General features: G+C 48.2%; 1 protein-coding gene across 1 annotated transcript in view; it reads left to right on the top strand.

Moving 5' to 3' along the window:
- The first annotated feature begins 3,272 nt into the window (after positions 1 to 3,272).
- Gpr55 (G protein-coupled receptor 55) overlaps positions 3,273 to 20,308 on the top strand; it is a 50,627-nt gene continuing 33,591 nt past the window's right edge. The window contains exon 1 of the mRNA XM_059278471.1: positions 3,273 to 3,661. Within this exon, the coding sequence (XP_059134454.1) occupies positions 3,646 to 3,661 (16 nt within the window). The 5' untranslated portion in view covers positions 3,273 to 3,645. The remainder of the gene's footprint in view (positions 3,662 to 20,308) is intronic.

The following is a 20,308-nucleotide window of genomic DNA, read 5'->3' as shown; positions in this document are numbered from 1 at the left end:
TACTGAAGCACAACCAGAATGTATCTCACCTGGAACCTCAGACTGGGAGCTTATTTGGGAACAGGGTCTTTACATGTATAGACCCTGTTATTAGTTAGGATGAGATGAGTTAAGAGAAGGATGCCACAGCAGCATGAAAGGCCCATTCAGGGAAAACTACATCTTTCTTTCCAAGAGAATGGAATCTCTGGCCCAGGTGGAGACTCACCACTCCAGTTAGGCAGGTCAACACCTGGTTAAGAGACCACCTTTAAGGCATGTTCACCTTAAACTATGCTAAAGAAGTAGGAGGAATAATTAACCCACTAATGAGACAATCTTTTCTTTCCCAGCATTCCTACCTCCCAGCTCAGTCCCCTATGAGCTGCCATGAAATTTTGCTAAGTCTGTCTGAGTCCTGACTCAGAAAAGTGTAACTTTTCTTTTGTTTTCTTTTCTTTTTCTTTTTTTGTCTTTCTCTTTTAAATGCTGGCCAGAGCCTAAAAATGCTTGCTTATTTAGGGGGAAGAGGCATGCTTTGAGCATCCTTGCTCTTTCTCTAAAACTCAAACTCCCTCCTTGCTATGTCTGCTTGTCTGCCATGTGGTTGGTTGACTTCCACAGCAGCTTAGCTCAAACAGCGTGGCTTCCCCTCCCCCTTTCTTCTCCATCAAGCAACTGCCATGATTTTTAATTTGCCTGCCTTGGGATTCTTTTAAACTCTAGTGAACCTGTCCTCAAGCTCCTGTTTGAGTCTGTCCTTAATTCTTTATAATAAGACTAAGAACTCCAAGAGGGCCCCCCAGTTTCTTTGGTATTATATGGTGACTCTGGTGAAACTCCCCAAAATTTCTAGTAAGAAGATCATATAGGGAGGGCCCTAAAATCCAAACATGCGCGTTGAGACAGGGTTTCATATAGTCCAAGCTGGTCTTAAACTCATGAGGACCCTGAATTTCTGAGCTTTCTGCCTCCATCTCTTGATGGCTAGGATCACAGTCATATGCTACCGTGTTTCGTGAGCTGCTGAGCCGGCTCTGGGTGTAGTCAAGTGCTCTGTCAGTGGACCGCGAGTCTACTCCCAGTGGTGTATCTTAGGAAAACACACAGAAACAGAGATACAGAACTGAAGGGACTTAGGACATGACACCCCACTGTGTGCTACTACCTTGACAAAAGGATTCTACTTAGTACGAAGCCCTTGGAAAGAACAAGGTAACGAAAGATGATTTGGCCTTCCCATTCTTTCTTCTGAAAACAAGAAATAAAAGCTGCCTCCCTTGCATGGACAGTGCCCTCCCCCTATCAGGAGCAAAGCAGCATTCTTATATCAAGGATAAAAAGCCACAGCTGAGAAAATTCTGTACAAACAAATCTTGTTCAGCCAACCTTATCTGCCTCCTTGCTTTTCCAACCAATTAACTTTTTTTCCGAGACAGAGTTTCTCTGTTTAACAGTCCTGGCTGTCCTGGAACTTGCTTTGTAGACCAGGCTGGCCTCAAAATCACTGAGATCTACCTGCCTCTGTCTCCCAAGGGCTGGGTGGCAGCCTCTGCAGCTGCCACCACCACACCCAATTAACTCTTAGCTCAAGCCTCTTTGACTACAACAAAGAAACCTGGGACAAATGGCTAACTGAGGTGACTATTAGCATATCAAAGTAGAGCAGGCCAGCTCTCCCACAGTACCTGTGGCTCTTCCCAGCCCTTCTCACCTGCCCCCTGCCCTAAACCTCTCCAGCCCAGGGGTTAGATTGCTTCTCTTCCCCCAGCTTCTCTATTTCCTATATAACCCAGCCATTTTGGCCACATAGTCATCTTGGTCTCTTGGTTCTCTTAGGCCTTTGGTCCACGGCTCCTCTCTTGGCCAGCTTGCCCTCTCTTCTCTTCTCTTGCTCTCCCAGCCTCTTTCCTCTTATGACCCGGTTCAGTGTGGACCCTTCCAGATGCCTCGACTGAACCCTCCCCCATGTCTTCACTAAGACCCTTCTCCTCAACCGTACCTAGGAGCGGTCATATCCTCATTTTCATTCAGCCTAATCATATTTGGGCAATTTACTATTTATTCTTGGTCCAACTCAGTATATGACTGTTTATGTCTAATTGCTTCTTTGGGTCTTCAGTTCTGCTGTGGTTTGACAGTGTCCCCCAAATTCATGTGTTGGGATTTGAATGTCTAGTGCAGCATCAGTGTTAAGAGGTGGGACCTAATGGGTCATGCTTGGGTCCTAAGGGCGGCCCTCACGGACTGATCAATGCCAATGTGGAAGAGGTTTGGGGAGGAGCTTCTTTTGCTGCTCATGTTATGTTAAGTCCTGACACTCAGGGGACCATCTTGGATGCAGACTACAATCGAATCAAACCTTGGACTTCCCAGCCTCCAGAACTATAAGAAATAAATTTGGACACTCTAACTGTTACCCAGTCTGTGGTATTTGTTATCAGCACCAAATGGACCTAGACAATTTCCTTCTGTGGGCTCTGGTGTCACACAATATTATTAAAGCATCTGCAGGTCATTTCTCTGTCAGTCACCTGCTTTAGTTTAAATCTTGGGCTCAGCTGAAAACGCTGAACTGCGTCAGTCACTTTTCTGTGGGCTGTGATAAGTTATCCTGACAAAAGCGACTGGAGGGAGGAGGGGTTGATTTTGGCTTTCCGTTTGGCAGGAAAGTGAAGGCCGCAGAGGACAGAAGCACCGGCTCAGACTGGGTCTCCCGTCAGGGAGAGGAGTGGTGAGCGCTGCTACTCAGCTCTCTCTTCTTGTGTGAAGTCTCAGACACAAACCTGGGAAAGAGGCCACACACTCTCAGGTTGACTCTCCCCACCTTCGTTAGCCCAATCAAGATGATCCCTCCCAGGCATGCCCAGAGGCTAACCTCACACCTCACAGGCATGCCCAGAGGCTCATCTCCAGGGTGAATCCAGATCCTGTCAGGTTGACAATTAACATTAACTATCACAAGGGTAGAGGTAAAATTGTGTTTCTGCTATGGTAAAAGCCAAGGAATGCTACAGAAGGTCAAGACCACCAGGACCCAGGAAGAGGCAAGGGATTCCTGCAGAGAATGTGGCCTTTACAGTGTCTCGGTTTTGGACCCTCAGCCTCCAATGCTGTGAGAATAAATCTCTATCATTGATGCTACCAGTTTTTTATCATTGCAACAGTGGCCCAAGGAGAAGCAACACCACAAGGCAGTATTCTGGAATTTTCTAATGACTCTCAGGGAGCTTGGGCCCTTGAGATGTGACTTTCAGAAGCAGCTCTTGACCTTTCTTTTTCTGCTCTCAGATGTGAGACTGGGAGGCCAAAGAGGTTGGAGCCGTGGTTCTGCCCTGACCCCCTTGGGAAGATAAGGCCCTAGTCAAGTAGTGTCCCTTCATGGCCGGCCTTGGTTAGGAGCACAGAACGTACTGGACTTTGAAAATTGCTACTTTCCAGGGGCCTATTGTGAAAGGGTTACTTCCCCCCCCCTTGCCTGAAGCCGCTGGATTTTCTCTCATCTTCAGAGCCGGTCTGATCTGGCTTCTGGAGTAAATGCCGTGGAAGTGTAGTGCCGAAGCTTGGATCCCAGCAGGCCGCAGCTCTAGTACTAGCCCTGCTCTGGTCTCCAGCGACTCACCACTTTCCAGGTGAGAGTTCCGGACAGTCCTCGCTGGCTCCAGGATGGCTTCTCCTCCTGGTAAGTCGTAGGCGTGGGTATTCCGTCGCCCGCCCATCAGCAGATCTTCTCTATCCCTTCAGTTCTCCGAGAGAATCTGGGGGAATGTTTGGGTTTTCAATTTGCTTCATTTCTATCTTCTGAGGATGGAAGCAACCCATGGCTTCCTGGCTTTTTACTGTTTTTTTGTGATGGCTTTTTCTCAGTTAGAAGTCTACATGGTTTCATAATAAGAGTGTCTTCTTGCTATGTCGTTTAGTTTTTCAAAGATATTTTTGCTTTTGTCTGATGAAAGTTATACAGATACAGACACGGACATGAAATAGTGGAAAATTTCAAAGGGCCAGAATTCTATGCAGTCTCTAGAACAGTGATAGTCTGGTTCGTGACTTTGACTTTCCTCCTAGAATTATTTGTTTGCTTCTCTTTCTTTATTATTACTATTATTCTGTGATGAGAGTTTCAACACACAGCAAAGGATGGTCTCAAATTCATGACTCTCCTGCCTCAGCCTCCCACCAAAATTTCTTGAATTCCCCAGCAACCTATTCTGCATCTGACCTTCCTGGCTGGTGGTTACCCTTCTTTATATTCCACTGAGCATATTTTTATCTCGTCCTCAACAGTTGCTTCCTGTGTGTTTCCCTGTCTTCTTGTGACCTTGTAAACAATCTGATACTCAGGGCTCAGCTGTGACTTTGATGGTTTCCTAGTGTAGGCTCAGCTCAAGAGAGGAGCTGTGGGAAAGCGGACCATCTGTGAACCGGATTCTTGCCCGTGTGGTTTGCTGTCCCAGGGGTTGTATGTATGGCTCAGCTGAGCTTTCTAGCACATGAGCTCCGTTACCCTGTGATCTTGGCTCTCACAGTGACAGGTGACTCCCAGGAAGAGCCTCCTGAAGCTGACATCTAGGAATCTTCCCAATCGGCCTTTGCTCTTTGAAAAAGCATCCCAGTAGACACCCACTGTGGGCCACGGAGGGAAACATGGAGAGACAAAGATGATCTCTAGCCTCAAATCACTGCTTTGTCACCCTCTCTGATCTCTTAATTATGTGTGGCTAAAACTCAGGGAGAGGATGAAGAGTAAGTGATTGATTAGGATTGCTGTGGTCACCGTCTGTGTCTATGAGAAGGGTAACTCAGTGGTTTAGGAGGCTGGCTGGTCAGCAGTGTGACCTCATAGGTCAAGGGATCTGAGTCCAAACTTGTGGTTGTCATTCACTGAGTGACCTTGGGCAAGCTGCCTTTCTGTGTTTTTCATTTCCTCACCCTTAAATTGACACTGACAGGCTCTACCTCAGGATAGTCGGGAGTCTCTAAGTGAGCTGATGTACATGAAGCTCTTTAACCCAGTGCTAGGAATATCATATTGAACAGACAGGGCCGCCGGAGGGAGACAGAATCGGGTGGAGAGAGAGAAGTGGAGACCATGAATGTGGCAACTTCTGCTTTGGGGGAGGAATGATCCCTCTCTGCACTATGTGCAGGTTGTACTTCCAGGGGAAGAGTCTTTGGGGCTTCATATGTGGTTTATAAGAGTTGAAAGCCAAGACTTCGGCTAATAAATGAGGAAGGAGTGGTGACATTATATAATCACAGGCTGGGCATGGTGGCACATATCTATAACCCTAGCTCTGGGCTGACAGAGCCTGGAAGACTTGGAGGCCAGTTTTGGCTACATAATGAGTTCAAGGCTAATTGAGCTACAAAGTCAGACCCCATCTAAAGAGGAAAAAAATCACCAATGTTATGTCCATGGTAAATTCCTGGGCCATGATGAGTAATAGTGTTCTGGTTACTATATATGTAATTATTATTATATTATATACATGCATTCACACACATACAATTGATAAAAAGTAAATGAGTGCTTATTTATTTTTCATCTTTTCTGAAAGTTTAACATCTAAAAAATAACAACAACAAAAAAAGAGCTGGGTGCTGTGGTGCATGCCTTTAATCCCAGAGGCAGTCTGATCTCTGTGAGTTCGAGGACAGACTGGTCTACATAGCAGGTTCCAGGACAGTCAGGGCTACATGATCCTGTCTCAAAAAGCAAGACAAAACAAAACAAAACAAAACCCTAAAAAACAAACAAAAAAGAATACAAAAAAGTTTGGGGAGATGGTTCAGAGGCTGAGTGTACTTGCTGCTGAGTGTGAGGACCGAGTGTGATCCCCAGGGTATACAAGGTGATGGGAGAGAACTGATTCCTCAGGTGGTTCTCTGACCTCCATACCTAGTCCATGGCATGTGTTCCACCTCTCTCTCTCTCTCTCTCTCTCTCTCTCTCTCTCTCTCTCTCTCTCTCTTTCTCTCTCTCTCTGGCACACACACTGTCTTAGAGTTTTTATTACTATGAAGAAACACCATGACCATGTCAACTCTTATAAAGAAAACACTTAATTGAGGGGGTTTGATCACACTTTCAGAGGGTCAGTCCATTATCATCATGATGGGGAGCATGGCAGCATGCAGGCAAATGTGGTGTTATAGCTGAGAGTCCTACATCTTGCAGGCAATAGGAAGTCGACTGACACACTGGACTGTATCCTGAGCATAGGAAACCTCAAAGCCTGCCCCCACAGTGACACACTTCCTCCAACAAGGCCACTCCAACAAAGCCCACCTCCTAATAATCTCCCTATGAGATTATGGGGACCAATTATCTTCAAACTATCATACATACCAAATGAAAAATAATTTTAAAAGGATAAAAAATTGGGAGTGAAACCTTACCTTGAGATGAATGCTAGCAAAGAGTTGTCACTGACTCCCCTTGGGCTTCCTTCCCGCCTCTGCCTTTCGGAGAATCGGAGAATCGGGAAGCCTCTGGTTTAAAGATGCCACCAGTCTTTCTGGCCACACTTCCTGTAGGAATCTCCTTTATGGCTATCTGGTCTACCATGGGGTGAGTAATGTTCTCTATACTTGAATTATACTTGGTTTACTTGATAGTTGGAAGAATATCCCATTAGCGTTTAATAGATTCCTGAATACTGACACTGCTAACATGCCACTAATTTTACACCTGATAATTGTCTAGAACAGAACAAAGAGAATGGGTGTCAAGAAAGAGCCTGTGTTCAAGTTGTGGGAATTTCACATATGTACCAAACATGGAGTTTGTGTGAAAGCCTCTCTCTCTCTCTCTCTCTCTCTCTCTCTCTCTCTCTCTCTCTCTCTCTCCTCTCTCTTTTCTAAGATCATCTGATTAACTGTCGCACCTACTCATAGTGAGGCTATAAAGTGGTTGTCACATTAGGGAACCACAGAAAGCAGGAAGTCAAGACCTATCTACTGGGCCGCCTCTGAGGAAATAACCCAAAATCACAAAGAGCATACAGTGTTTGTATTACCTCCCTTAATCCCACTGGTGTGCTGGGAATAATTCCTTGCCACTCAAAGTACACAGAGATGCTCATTTTGTGGAAAGGAGAAATGAGATAGGTTACCAGCTCTTGATGATGGGAGAAATGACTGTCACATGATGAAGGGATACAGACAGAGGAGAAATCTAAAGATGACTCTGTCTCTAATGGCAGCTGCAGCGAGAAGCATGTGACCAGGCATAGTAGTACATGGCTCTAGGCAGGTTAAAGCAGGAGAGATCACAAATTCATGACCAACCTGGCTACATAGTGAGTTCCAGGATAGCTTGGGATATATAACAAGACTCCATCTCAAAAAACAAAAAAAAAATTAATTTTTAAATTAATTTATTAATTAAAAAAGGCAAAAAAAATACCCCATATTTCTTCTCACCTGCCAATTCAAATTGTTTGATGGGGATTGCCTAAAAGGTGGTGAGAGAAGACTTCACACCTGGGCATTTCAGATTCATGGCAAAGGAATGCAGGAATTGAATGTTGTTTTGAAAGAGTGGTGTGCTATGCATACAATGTTTTCCAAGTCTGAAGTTTCAATACAAATGTATTTTGGAAACTTGAAAAGCACTAAAGCTTTTAAAAAAAAACATCTGTCAAGGTATTTCTGTCAGGGTTCCCTAGAGGAACAGAACTGATAGAATGAATATATATAGTGGTTTTTTGTTTTGTTTTTCGAGACAGGGTTTCTCTGTGTAGTTTTGGTGCCTGTCCTGGATTTCGCTCTGTAGACCAGGCTGGCCTTGAACTCACAGAGATCCGCCTGGCTCTGCCTCCCGAGTGCTGGGATTAAAGGTGTGCACCACCGCCGCCCGGCTAGTTTATTAAGCCAGCTTATATTGAAATCGTAACAAGAACTGCCCCATACCGGAGAGGCTGACAACCCTTGATTGCTGAGTCCTTGAGGAGGACATTTTAGCAGTCCCAGTCTGGCATTGAAAACCTGGAGGGTTCCTGGGGAGTTCCTGGTCTTTGGTCCGTGACAGAAGCTTAGAAATGCTGGTTCTGATTTCAGAGAAGTTATGTGGGCAAGATGGGATATCCAGGGAACAAAGACGAATGATCTTCCCTCTCTTTGCCCTTTTGAAGTCTGAGCTGCTCTCAGAAGCCCCCCCCCCCCCATTTGAGGTGGGTCTTCTCACATCAGTTGAAGCAATCAGGACTGTTCTTGAGGTACTTCTAACCTGTGGCAAGCTGACATTGAAACCAGCCAGTGAATATTTATTAAGTGCTGCTGAATCGCAGACAGTGCTCTGTGTGCCTTTTCTATACCGCCTCACTGGATCCCCACAGCAGGGCCATGATGCAAAGGCCATTTCTGTCATCTCCATGTTCTAAAAAAGGAGGGGAGCCACTTCCTGCAGGTGTAGCTCACTTTCAGCATTTGTTTGGTTCTGGCTATTCTACTTCAGATCTCACTCTGTTCCTCTCAGTCTTCTTTCCTTTTTCTTTTTCTTTTTTTTTTTATTCTGGGCACCTGTCACCAGCTGCCCTTCTATGACAGAAGCAGCCCCCCACCCCCATTGCAGTGGGTATTTGTAGCCGTCTGAAAAAGTCTGCTTCTCAGAAAGGAACCTAGAGCTGGCAGGAGCCAGGGCACCAACAGGAAGCGGATCCTGAGAGTGTTCATTGAAGTTACCCTCAGATGACGAAGTGGTTCCAGGGTTGGAACAAAGGCTTGGATGCCATTTGTCAGTTAGAGTTACTATTAGTTAGTTAGCAACCCGTTAGTTAGGGTTACTATTGCTGTGATGAAATACCATGACCAAAAGCAAGTTGGGAAGGAAAGGGTTTATTTCACTCACAGTTCCATAGAACAGTTCATCATCAAAAGCAGTGAAGGCAGGAACTCACACAGGGCGGGAACCTGGAGGCAGGAGCTGATGCAGAGCCATGAAGGGGTGCTGTTTACTGGCTTACTTCCCACGGCTTGCTCAGCCTGCTTTCTTATAGAACCCAGGACCACCAGCCCAGGGATGGCTCCACCACAATGGGCTGGGCCCTCCACCATCAATCTCTAATTAAGAAAATGCCTTCCTGGCTTGCCTACAGTCTGATGTTGTGGGGACATTTTCTCAATTGAGATTCCCTCCTCTCTGAGACTTTAGTTTGTGTCAAGTTGACATAAAATCAGCCAGTGTGCTATTGTAAAAACACTTACTGTTAAAGACTGTCCTGGACAGTGCGCTGCCCACGTAGGCTGCACCCTGGTAGAGTTAAGGCTAGGGGACCTGGTCTGAAGATGCACGCAGGTTGTCTGATGTCCGAAGCAGGGACGTTTTGACTGCCTAAAGTAGTTCAGGAAGGTCTGTGAGGCACAGCGGGCTTGGGGCTGCACCTCAGAGTCTGTGAAACACTTGAGTCATGGAACTTGCCTCACAGCCTTCTGGTTATGATTTGGCTTCCTGGGCACCTTGGCTTGTGTTGAGACAAAGCCCTGTTGATCAGAAGCCAGTGGGTTGGTAGCTTTGGAAGCTGAGGTTCTCAGAATGAGCTCAGCTAACATGACTTGCTCTTCCAGGCGGCCTCCAGGGCTGATGACTCTCCTTGGGATTCCCCTGGGGGAGGAAGTTTCAGAAGCCCTTGGGGAACAACCGGTCTCTGTCTTCCAGGTTTTGTGCAGACTCTCGCAGCCACTCCTGCCTCTTTACGCTTTCTTCGCAGTCTTCTCTTCTGATGGTGAACAGGAAGCTGTCTAGCTTTCCTGCTGGCCATAACAGATATTTATTTTATACAAAAATGTAACAGTGTTTTTGTTGTGCTGTTGTTTTTCAAGACAGGATTTCTCTGTGTCACAACAGCTCTGGCTGTCCTGGAACTCACTTTGTAGTCCAGGCTGGCCTTGAACTCATAGAGATCAGCTGCCTTTGCCTCCCGAGTGCTGGGATTAAAGGTGTGCACCACTACTGCCTGGCTGAACTGCATTTTTTAATCCAAAAGTTGTATAAACTGAGCCCAGGCCACAACTCAGAGCCTTCCACCGCTCTGAAAGAGGTGAATGGACAGGGAGAAAAGGCCGGTAAGGCAGCAGGTCAGAGGAGCTAGCCGTGTGAGGGGCTGGGGTCAGGTCTGAGGATACTCACAGGATCATGGAGGCCGTGGGTCATTTGGCAGTGGAGATGCCTGTCTGATAACCCAAAGCACATGCTTCTGCGATGTGAACTCCCTGTCTCTCTGTGGCTCCCAAACTTCAGAAATGCCTATGACGTTTGTGACTGCCAGTGAACTGTAGAGTTTGTGGGACTCTGAGAAGGGACAGAGGGATGGAGGGGGAAAGCAGAGGGCTGTACTCAAGGGGGCTGTGGAGGGTCAGTGGTCCAGCTCTGGTGACCTAGGAATCCTCCTGTCTCTCTACCTCCCTGGTCCTGGGAATACAGACCCTGCTTTGCCATACTCATTTTTTCCCCAAGGGTCCTGAGGATCTGAACTCAGATCTTTCTGTTTGCACATAGACTTTACAGGCTGAGCCATCTCTCCAGTCTCTAGGCTGAACCTTTAAGGGTCTCTGTGTTATTACTGAAGGCTTGGAGAAGGCACCAAGGATGCAGCTCTGGGTAATTCTAACTTGTGGTCCCACCACAGGCTTTTCGCTCCCGATGGGCCATGGCCTGCTGTCTGCATCCACAGGTTTCAGTGAGAGTTCCTCTGTCTGGGGTCCAGGAACCCAGCCTGTCCTCCAACAGTCTTCTCTGGGCCCGATGAAAGGGTGGGGAGTTACCGGATTCTCAGGTCTCAGGACTGCAGTTCTAACTGGTACTGAGCAAGCGTGCTCCTCTGTGTCAAGGCATAGGCTGTTTAGAAGGCTCTCGGTACAAGCTGTCAAACTGCCTTCTGGAAACCACACACAGCTTAATGCTGGCAGGCACCCACTTGATAAATCTCTGCCAACTTGGTATGAAAAAGAAATTTTGTTTCATTTCCACTTTGATTACGTGTGAGAGGTGTTTAAAAATATACATATTACTTATTTTGAATGGGGTTAGTAATCATGAAAATGATTTGAAATGTCATCCAATTTCTGTTTGGTGGTGAGAAAACAATTTGGTTCAGAGGAAGAAGGGAATGTTTTGTTATCTGTGTGGCTTTTGTTATGAGAGTTAAAAGACCAAAGGGGGAGGAAAAGAAAAACAAGAGACTGAGCTGGCAAGAGAGAGGAAGAAAAATACAAGCAAGGACGGGAGAGCACAGTGTGGAGTTGCTTGGCTTCTTGTCTAGGACCCTGCATGCATCCCAGTGAACCTGGTGAACTGGGACCCTGCATGCATCCCAGTGAACCCGGTGAACTGGGACCCTGCATGCATCCCGGTGAACCCGGTGAACTGGAACCCTGCATGCATCCCGGTGAACCCGGTCTTCACACATTCTGCCACAGCACCCCCAAGATTGGCTCTCAAACCGTGTGATCTCTTGACCCCTTAAACTGTGGGAAATTGTCAAGGATACCTAACACCCTTCCTTATGCAGGTTATATCTATCCTTATTTCTGTCTTAGAAACAAAACCAGAAAACTTTAGATATTTATATAAATAATAGTTTTAATTAAAAAAAGAATTATTTGTTTTATGTGTAGGAGTGTTTTGCCTGCATGTATGCATGTGCATTACCTGTGTGCCTGATGCCCACGGAAGTCATAAAAATGATCCGGATCCTTCAGAACTGGAGTTGTAGGTGTTTGGAGCTGTCATGTGGGTGCTGGGAACTAACCTTGGTTCCTTTGCAAGAACAGCACGTGCTCTTAATCACTCGGCCGTTTCTCCAGGCCCCAAGTAATAGTTTTTAGTAAAAAAAAAAAAATTATAATTTCCAAATCAAAACAAAAGTTAGCATTCATTGAACCTGTTGTGATGTCACATGTGGCCTTTGGACAATCCCACTCATAAGAAGAAGAGAGTGGAACAGCCTAATGTTACCTTAGTACTATCATGAACATGGTTTTAACCTGGTGGATCTCCTAAAAGTGTCCCAGGAACCCCTCATGGGTACCTGGGTCACACTTTGAGAAATGATGATGGAGGCAGAGGGACTGGGTGAAGATTCTTCTTCATCCTCCAAAAAAGGAACTCTTGTATGTAAGAAGGGGAAACAATGGTTTCCCCTTCAAGGAATACATTTTAAAACAATAATCCCAGAGGGAAGCAAAATGATTTATAATTGGATAATGGTTACTATAATTACCTGTGGAAGGGGTGTGTGTGTGTGTGTGTGTGTGTGTGTGTGTGTGTGTGTGTATGTATTCTTAAGTGAAATTTGCATACTTAAAGACTAAACCCAAAGGCAGGTAGGGAAAGTGGGCTCTATTTGACATGTGAGGTTGGAAATTATGGGAGATTGTTTTCTTGTCTTTGGGGCTTATTGTCAGTGCTTTTTAAAAAAAATTTACTTTGTAAAAATTTCTTCCTCCTTCTTCTTGGTGTTTTCAAACAGTCAGATGTAGCCCCAGGCTGGCCTTAAAACTATTGATCCCAACGGGCAGCGGTGGCACATGCCTTTAATCCCAGCACTCGGGAGGCAGAGCCAGGCTCTGTGAGTTCGAGGCCAGCCTGATCTACAGAGCAAGATCCAGGACAGGAACCAAAACTACACAGAGAAACCCTGTCTTGAAAAACAAAAACAAAAACTACTGATCCTCCTGCCTCTACTTCCCAAGTGAATTACAGACATGTACCATTGCATCTGGATAATCAATTTTTAAAAATTATTTTGCAGTAATTAAAAGCGTTATGAAAGGCTCTCTAGTCTGTCTTGCTTCTCTTGGGCAGGGTGGTTATGGAGCAGAGGAAAGTTACCTAGCAGCCTGGGGGTGGGAGTCAGGAACCGGCAGGTTGATGTCAGATTACTTTGTGGTCCCCTGTATTCCCTGGTGATAGGCCCAACATTTGATGAGCCACAGATCAGGCTAGCAGGGAGATGACAGAAGATGCTGGTGGGGAGCAGAAGCTGGTGAGGTGGGTGTTGGCACAGAGGAAGCCCACGCTTCCTGTGCCTATTGGGTGGAATGCAGAGAATTCTTGCCTAGGCCAGCTCAGGGCTGGGTTGATGCTTCTGCAAGCTTCGCCTGTAGCCTGTTCACGCTTCTTTAGAAAGGGCTTGGAGATAACAAGTTAAAGCTGAACACAGCAGCAGTTTGAACATGAGACTCAGCTTTATTGGGCAGGGGGCAGGGCATATGAAATAGGTTCTGTTCCCCTTCCAGCTAAAAATACAACCAAATCCCTTATTACATTTGCAGCTTGGATACAATCTTCTAGATTGCCGGTGTGCTCTTCAGTCACATTCCTAGGCTTGGCCTGGGAGCTCCGGGTTGGCTGGCTTCCTTTCGCGGTTTGCTGCTTCAGCATTTCTAATAGTGTTCTGCCTTTGTCTGGCTCCTGCCAAGGTCGTCTGCTGCCACTGATATTAGTAATTATACCCTGTGCACCCCATTTCCTATTCACACTCCTAGAACAACAGGGACCTACCTCAATAAAACAGACCCACAACACAAAATAACCATGGTTCAGGCCAAGAGGAAGCGGCTAGAAAACCGGGGTGTTCTGCCTGGCTGCAGCCGAAGCAGCAGCAGCTAAGGGGTCTCTGGGAACCGGTGTTAAAGGATGGAGGGCGGACTTTGAGCCACACTCAGTTCAAACGTGAAAACCCGGGACAGGGTTGGTGGGGACCCAGGTTCGGCACAAACCTGTGAACATACTTGTCTGCTTTGGGGGTTTGCGGACAGGATATTACTAAGATGTTTCTCTTGCTTTGGAGGAGTGTCCCAAAGAGCGGCAGTGGGGTCCCAAAGAATCGCACTGTGTCTGCCGTGCTGGCTCTGTGCCAGAGTCTCCGGGTCTGAGGGGTTGGGTAGACCAGTCTTTCCGGCTGCTGTCTAATCCCCACTTGGCTTGGTCTAGGTGGGGGCTGCGATGGGGACTTGCCTGCCCTGCGCGACACCCCTTCTTCCACACACTTGGTTCAGCCTCCTCCACCGTCAGCTCTCGGCAGCCCTGTCTCATTAGTCCCCACACCCACTCACTCATCCCTCCAGCATCCTAGCCTAGCACGTAGGCCCACCTGCCCCACCCTGAGCCAGACGTGTATATTTACAGAGCACGACATGTTTTGATACATGTGTGACACCGTGAAATGATCAAATCAAGCTAATTAACATTGCCATCAACTCACATGCTTAATTTTTTTCCTGTTGAAAACATTTGAGATCTTCTCTTAGCGGTTGTCAAATCCATAAAATGATTGGTAACAACTGTCACCATTCAGTTCAATAGACTGTTAGAACTTTCTATTCTTATATAAAACTTTTTGCATTTTGAACAACATGGCCCATTCCTCTCTCCTTCCTCTTCACCCATTTCTTTTCTTTTCACTGCGTTGGTTTTTTCAAAGAATTGGAGTCCTTCATCTCTGAGTCTGTTCTTGACTTTTTTTTCTCCCCCCGTTCAAGTCAAGGGCTTGCTATGTAGCCCAAACTGACCCAAAAATCTCCATCCCTTCCTGCCTCAGCCTACCATGTCCTGAGGTTATAGGCATGTGCCACCTGCCTGTCTGGGGAGTCCATTCTTTTTTTTAAATTAATTTTTTTGTGTGTATTTATATGGGTATTTTTTTGCTTGCATATATTTCTATGCACCACTTTTTTTTTTTTAAAGATTCATTTACTACGTATACAGTGTTCTACCCAGAAAAGCACACCAGATCTCATTATAGATGGTTGTGAGCCACCATGTGGTTGCTGGGAATTGAACTCAGGACCTCTGGAAGAGCAGCCAGTGCTCTTAACCTCTGAGCTGTCTCTCCAGCCCGCTCCCCCTATTCTCCCCCCCCCCCTTTGGTTTTATTTCAAGGCAGGTTTTCTCTGTGTAACAGCTCTGGGAGTCCTGGAACTCGTGCTGTAGACCAGGCTGGCCTCAAACTCACAGAGATCTGCCTGCCTCTGTCCTCTGAATGCTGGGATAAAAGGCGTGCGCCACCACTGCCTAGCTCAAGGCTATTTTTTTTTTTTTTTTTGAGGGGGGAGTCTATTCTTAATGCACAGGAAATAACCAAGATCCCTTCTGGCACTTGCCTCTAAATCCTCTCTCCAGCAGCATCTGCCTAAATCTCCTTCTGTTTTTTCCTCAGACCACAGCAGCATACTCACCCTCTCTTTGTCCTGTGAACTTGGCACCCAACCCCCCATACACACTTGAGCTCAACTACCCAGCCTCTGCCCACATCAGCACACTGCATGTCCTGTCTACCTGTTACCTTAAAGGGACATCAACAAGGCCTGAGCCCCTGAGCCAGATGCAACCTGTCCTGGAAGGGAGGGAGGGAGCCAAGCTGCTTGCTTCTGTCACTGGGAGCTGTGCGCACTCGGATTCTTCACCTTGCCTTGATGCCTGGGGCAGATTCTTGGTTCTCTGTCACATCTGCAGGGCCCAGTGCAGGGCCTGTCCTGTCCCATGCATGCATGCATCAAAAAGGATTTTTGGTCATCATGAGGGCAGGTGTGGGATCTTCTCTGGGATATTTGCGACAGTGGCCTGTGCCCAGAGAACTCAGATGAAAAGGTTTACTCTCTGTCTGTGACAAAGCCTTCAGACACATTCGGGTCCTCTTACTGCCAGCTTCGGACGGGACAGCAGTTGAGTATCTGCCCTGCACACACGCCTTCTTGCTTTCACTCTGACAACCTTCTGCCGTGACGAGTCACAGTCATCTCTGCTGAGGGTGTCCCCTGCACTAACCCTTGATGCTTACTGGAATCAAAGTCCCTCCAGGTCCCCTCTGCAGGTTCTCTCCCTTTCTGGGGTTTTCTTGGTGCCTACAGGCAGGTGCATATGTCAACTCACAGGTTCCACATGAAGGACAGAGCTGCTTTGCAGTTTCTGGGTCCTTATGCTCATGGAAGTCCCTAAAAACTGCATCAGGTCATATATAGGCAAATGTGGATTTGCCCGCTTCATACCACAGCCTTGCCTGTCCCATATGCAGCCCTAAGTGATCGCTGTCATCTTTTCTAGCGCCTCCCTAGGACCCAGATAAGCCCGGATGCTGCTGTGACCAGTGATAACGGAAGGTGTCTTCACTGAGAGACCCCCCCATGTCACTGTTCTCAGGCCAATGAGAACAGGCGTGGCACTGGGAAATCGCCATACCTGGCTTATCCTTCTAGGAGACTTAGCAATCCAGGTCCTAGACCAACACTGCCATGATTCCTTCTGCTGTAACTCCACTCTACTCTGAGATGTCCAGACACAAACACAGATGCCCATATTCACCCCAGAAAATCCCTGAGCCCAGGCATCTCAACATGTGGATGGGCTGTGGGAGAGGATGACTCCCCCAACCCACTCCAGAGGGCAGTCATCCAGCAAGCTCTCGGAGGAGTCTAAAAAATGATCCACTCGTGATGTCCCCGGCCAAGTCAGGCCCCAACACAGTCTGACTTAGGTTGTACAGGGGCTTCGTTCTGGTTCTAGACCAAGCACTGGCCATGCCAGACTCCAGCAGGAGCCTTAGTGTTCACATCTTTATAATGGGCACAGCTGTACTGCAGGCAGAATTTCTGGCTCCCTTCCTCCCCTCCCCTCCCCTCCCTTCCCCTCCCTTCCTCTCCTCTCCTCTCCTCCCCTCCCCTCCCCTCCCTTCCCCTCCCTTCCTCTCCTCTCCTCTCCTCTCCTCTCCTCTCCTCTCCTCTCCTCTTCTCTTCTCTTCTTCTCTCCCCCTCTCTTTCCCCTCCCCTCTTTCCTTCCCCAGAACTTGCTCCCTGTCTCCCCACTACTTTCTTCTTGCCCCCTTTCAGTGCATAATCCCCTCATTGTAAAGCCTTAAGGGACCGGAGCCAGGACCAGGGGCCCTGCCTGGTGCTCTGCCCTTCCTTCCTACTCTGCTCTGTGACCTTCCTTTACCCTTCACTTCCCTTGGGCCCTTTTCCGGTTCAACTGCCTACGCACTTCCTCCTGCTGTCTCCCTCTCTGGGAATCTGCGTATCTCTCACCAGTGGGCATTGTATCCTGCTGGGCACTGGGATTGGCACATGATGGTATATAGGCACCCAGAACTCTAGGTAGCCCCCTCCCCATAGTGAGTCTTCTGATATCTGGGGGTCTGGCCTGGTCACTAGGCAGGTGATCTTTTTTGAGTCTTATCCATAGACTGAAAAAAAAGTGGTACAACTTCTTTTGGGGACTATTATTAGGTTCCCAGAAAAGTCACTAGGGTCCTCTCTTCTTCAGCCCCCCTCTATCTGGAAGGGGAAGTAGCCCTTGCTTCTGTGTATCCCCTGCTCCCTAAAACCTGCCTCCTGGGGCTTCCCTTTGTAGGTCATGGGCTTCACAGGTAATGCCCTGCTGCAGGGCATTGGGGTGGAGGCTGGGGATTTGCCACCCCTAACATGCCAGACTCTCTCAGCCTTAGGATAATTGACTATTGGGATTCAGGAAACATAAGCCAGACTCCCCAGGCTGGAGACCAAAGGGCATCTTTTTTGGTCAGCTCACAACGCTTTAAGCTCATTTCCATATTTACTAAGCAAGGAAGATGAGGGCCGTTGGAGTGTGTCTGCACTGGGTAAAGACACAAGTCCCTACCAGAGAAGTCCTTGACATTTTGTGTGAAGATGAAGGCAAGGTATGGAGTGATTGATTGCAGGAGGCTCCTGACTTGGGCTGGGGCCAGGGAGGCCTTCTGGGGGGTAATATTCAACTTGAGACCTACATGACAGGGAGGGGACAGAGGCATGACTCAGAATGGGCGGGAGACTGCAACCATATCTGTCCCTGAGATTTCCCTGGTCACAGTCCAGTTCCTCCTAGTGAGACATCCACCCACAGGGGAAAGCCATGAGATGTAAGGGTCCTGGTGCTCTCAGAGAGAGGAGGCGGAGACACATGTGTGGGAAACAATGGGCACACAGCTTGCCGTGGTAGAGGGCCTGGAAACACCTGGGCACCAAGACGAGTCCAGGGCGGGGTCTGGGCCTGGGGAGTAGACAGGACCTTTTGATGCCAGATCTGTGCTGGCGAAAGGATTCTTGCTTTGGGGGGGCTTCTGGGTACTCAGATGACAGCTGTGCCTGGCCATAGCATCTAGCCGTCTCCGGATGGGGTTTCTGCTTCCTTGGAGTGGTTGTAGGCGCTAAGGAAGTTGCAGGAGAGAGTTCCAACCATTGGGCCTTAGCTACTCCACAGTATCCTCATTCCTTTTCCCAGAAGTCCCCTACACAACCAAGGCCTGCAGCCCCCAGTACTCCCTAGCACGTAAGTAGAGGAAGACAGCCAGAGGCCACATTTCTGCTCTTCTGTCTGGGCCACACAACTCAAGTACAGCACCCTACACAAGTGAACCCTGGGAGTCCTGGCTGACCTTCAGAACTTGCCCACAGGCACAGGGTGCTGTCACTTTGATTACCGCCCGACCCCAGCCTGCTGTGTCAGAGTCCGTATTTGCTTCCTTTTAGCCCCTGTACACATGTGCATCTCAGACTTGAAAGCCACCTGTCTAAGAGGCAGGGCCCTGAAGACAGAGGCAGCCGTTCTGGTCCTTCCTCAGCACTCACAACACCCGCAGCTGAAGAACTTTGATCCCACTGGCTGACGGCCTTGAGTTTGCTGATGGTTCTGAAGTGAGTGCAGTCTATCAGGAAATACCAGCCGTGCGTGCGTGCGTGCGTGCGTGCGTGCGTGCATGTGAGTTCATGGTGTGCACGGATGTGTGCGTGCCTGTGGAGACCAGCGGTTGACACTGGCCATCTCCCTCCACGGCCTTCACCTTAGTTTTTGCGACAGGGTCCCTTGCTGAACCTGAACCTCATCAATTCACCTGAGCTGGCTGGCCAGGAAGCACCAGGGACCTGCCTGTCTCTGCTTCCCCGGTGCTAGGATTACAGATGCAGGCTGCGACACATGGCTTTTTACCTGGGTGCTGGGGATCTGAACTCAGATCCTCATGTTAGCATGACAAGCTTTTTACTGACTGAGTCATATCCCTAGCCCCAAACTCTCTGTCTTGATGCCAAGGGGGGTGCAAAGGAGAGGGGTGTGCGGAGTGTAGGAGCCTCTCCCCACGCCAACAAGACCCCCCACGAGTGCTGAGCCCCATTCTTCTCTTTCTTCCCATCTGGCTGCTGGCCCTTGTCTAGGCACAGGCCAAGGAGTCAGCCCCTTGGAGGCTGCCTCTGCCCCAGGCCATTGACACCCTTCTTTCACAATACGACATCACAGGATTTAAGTGGGGACCACCAGCTCAGAGGACTGGATCTTCCCAGAGTCTGCAAAGATGCTTTGGCTCTGGGCCTCCTGGATATAGCTATGAGTGTCACTGGGGATGAGAAAGCAAAAGCCCCTCCTCACCTATTTCTGCCCCACCCAAGGGTGGGGTATCATTTGAGTAAATGCACATTCTTTACTGCTCAGCTTGGGAGCTGCCCGGTGCAGGGCGATGGTGGCAGGGTGTGTCCTTTAACAGCAAGGACTTCCTCCTGGTGCCCACCATGCCTGGAGTGAGGTGGCCTGGGGGTGCCATGTTCTTTTTGCACATATTTGTCTCACCTGGCCTCATCTGTGCTCTTCCTAATTCCCCTTGGAACACACCCATGTCTGTCCCTGCGCTCTCCCTTCTCTGGGGTAAATAGACATGTTCGGCCTTCTTTGTTTTGGGGTTTGTGTCTGTTGCTTTTCTCATCGCTGTGACAAAGGGCTCCACTAAAGCAGCTTAGGGGAATAAGGTTTGCTCGGCTCACAGCTCGAGGGTGTGGTCTACGATGCAGGGGATGGGAGCTGAAGCTGAGGCGGCCAGTCACACTGCATCTGGTCAGGAGGTAGAGAAGTGAACACTGGTGCTCAGCTCACTTTCTGATTTTGTCCAGAACTTCAGCCTATGGAAAAGTACTGTTCACAGTTTGGGTACATCTTCCCACTTCCATTAACACAGGCTGGAAACTCCCTCATAGACATGCCCATGGACATTACAGATATTCTTCCACTCGGAGCCCACCCCTCACTCCTGGCCTGGGGACAAAGCAAAGCCCTGGGTCACCTGAAACTCAGGTAGCTCCAAGGGCTGTAGGGATAATAGAGAGGTGGAGGGGGTGCAGGGGTGGGGAGTTGCTTGTTGTCACCTAGTCTGCCCTATTTTCTCCATCCCAAAGCCTTGGCATCTTAATGGAGCCCACTGGTGGGAAAGCAGGAGATATAGTGTCTCTTTTCTCAAAGGGAAATTAGAAGTGGTGTGTGTGTGTGTGGTGAGTGCATGTGTAATGTGGAGTCCAGAGGTCATTAATTTGGCTAGCTGGGCTATTCAGT

Source organism: Peromyscus eremicus, chromosome 13 (genome assembly GCF_949786415.1).
Source record: "Peromyscus eremicus chromosome 13, PerEre_H2_v1, whole genome shotgun sequence".
NCBI classification, from domain to species: domain Eukaryota; kingdom Metazoa; phylum Chordata; class Mammalia; order Rodentia; family Cricetidae; genus Peromyscus; species Peromyscus eremicus.
This window is presented reverse-complemented; position numbering and strand designations above follow the sequence as displayed.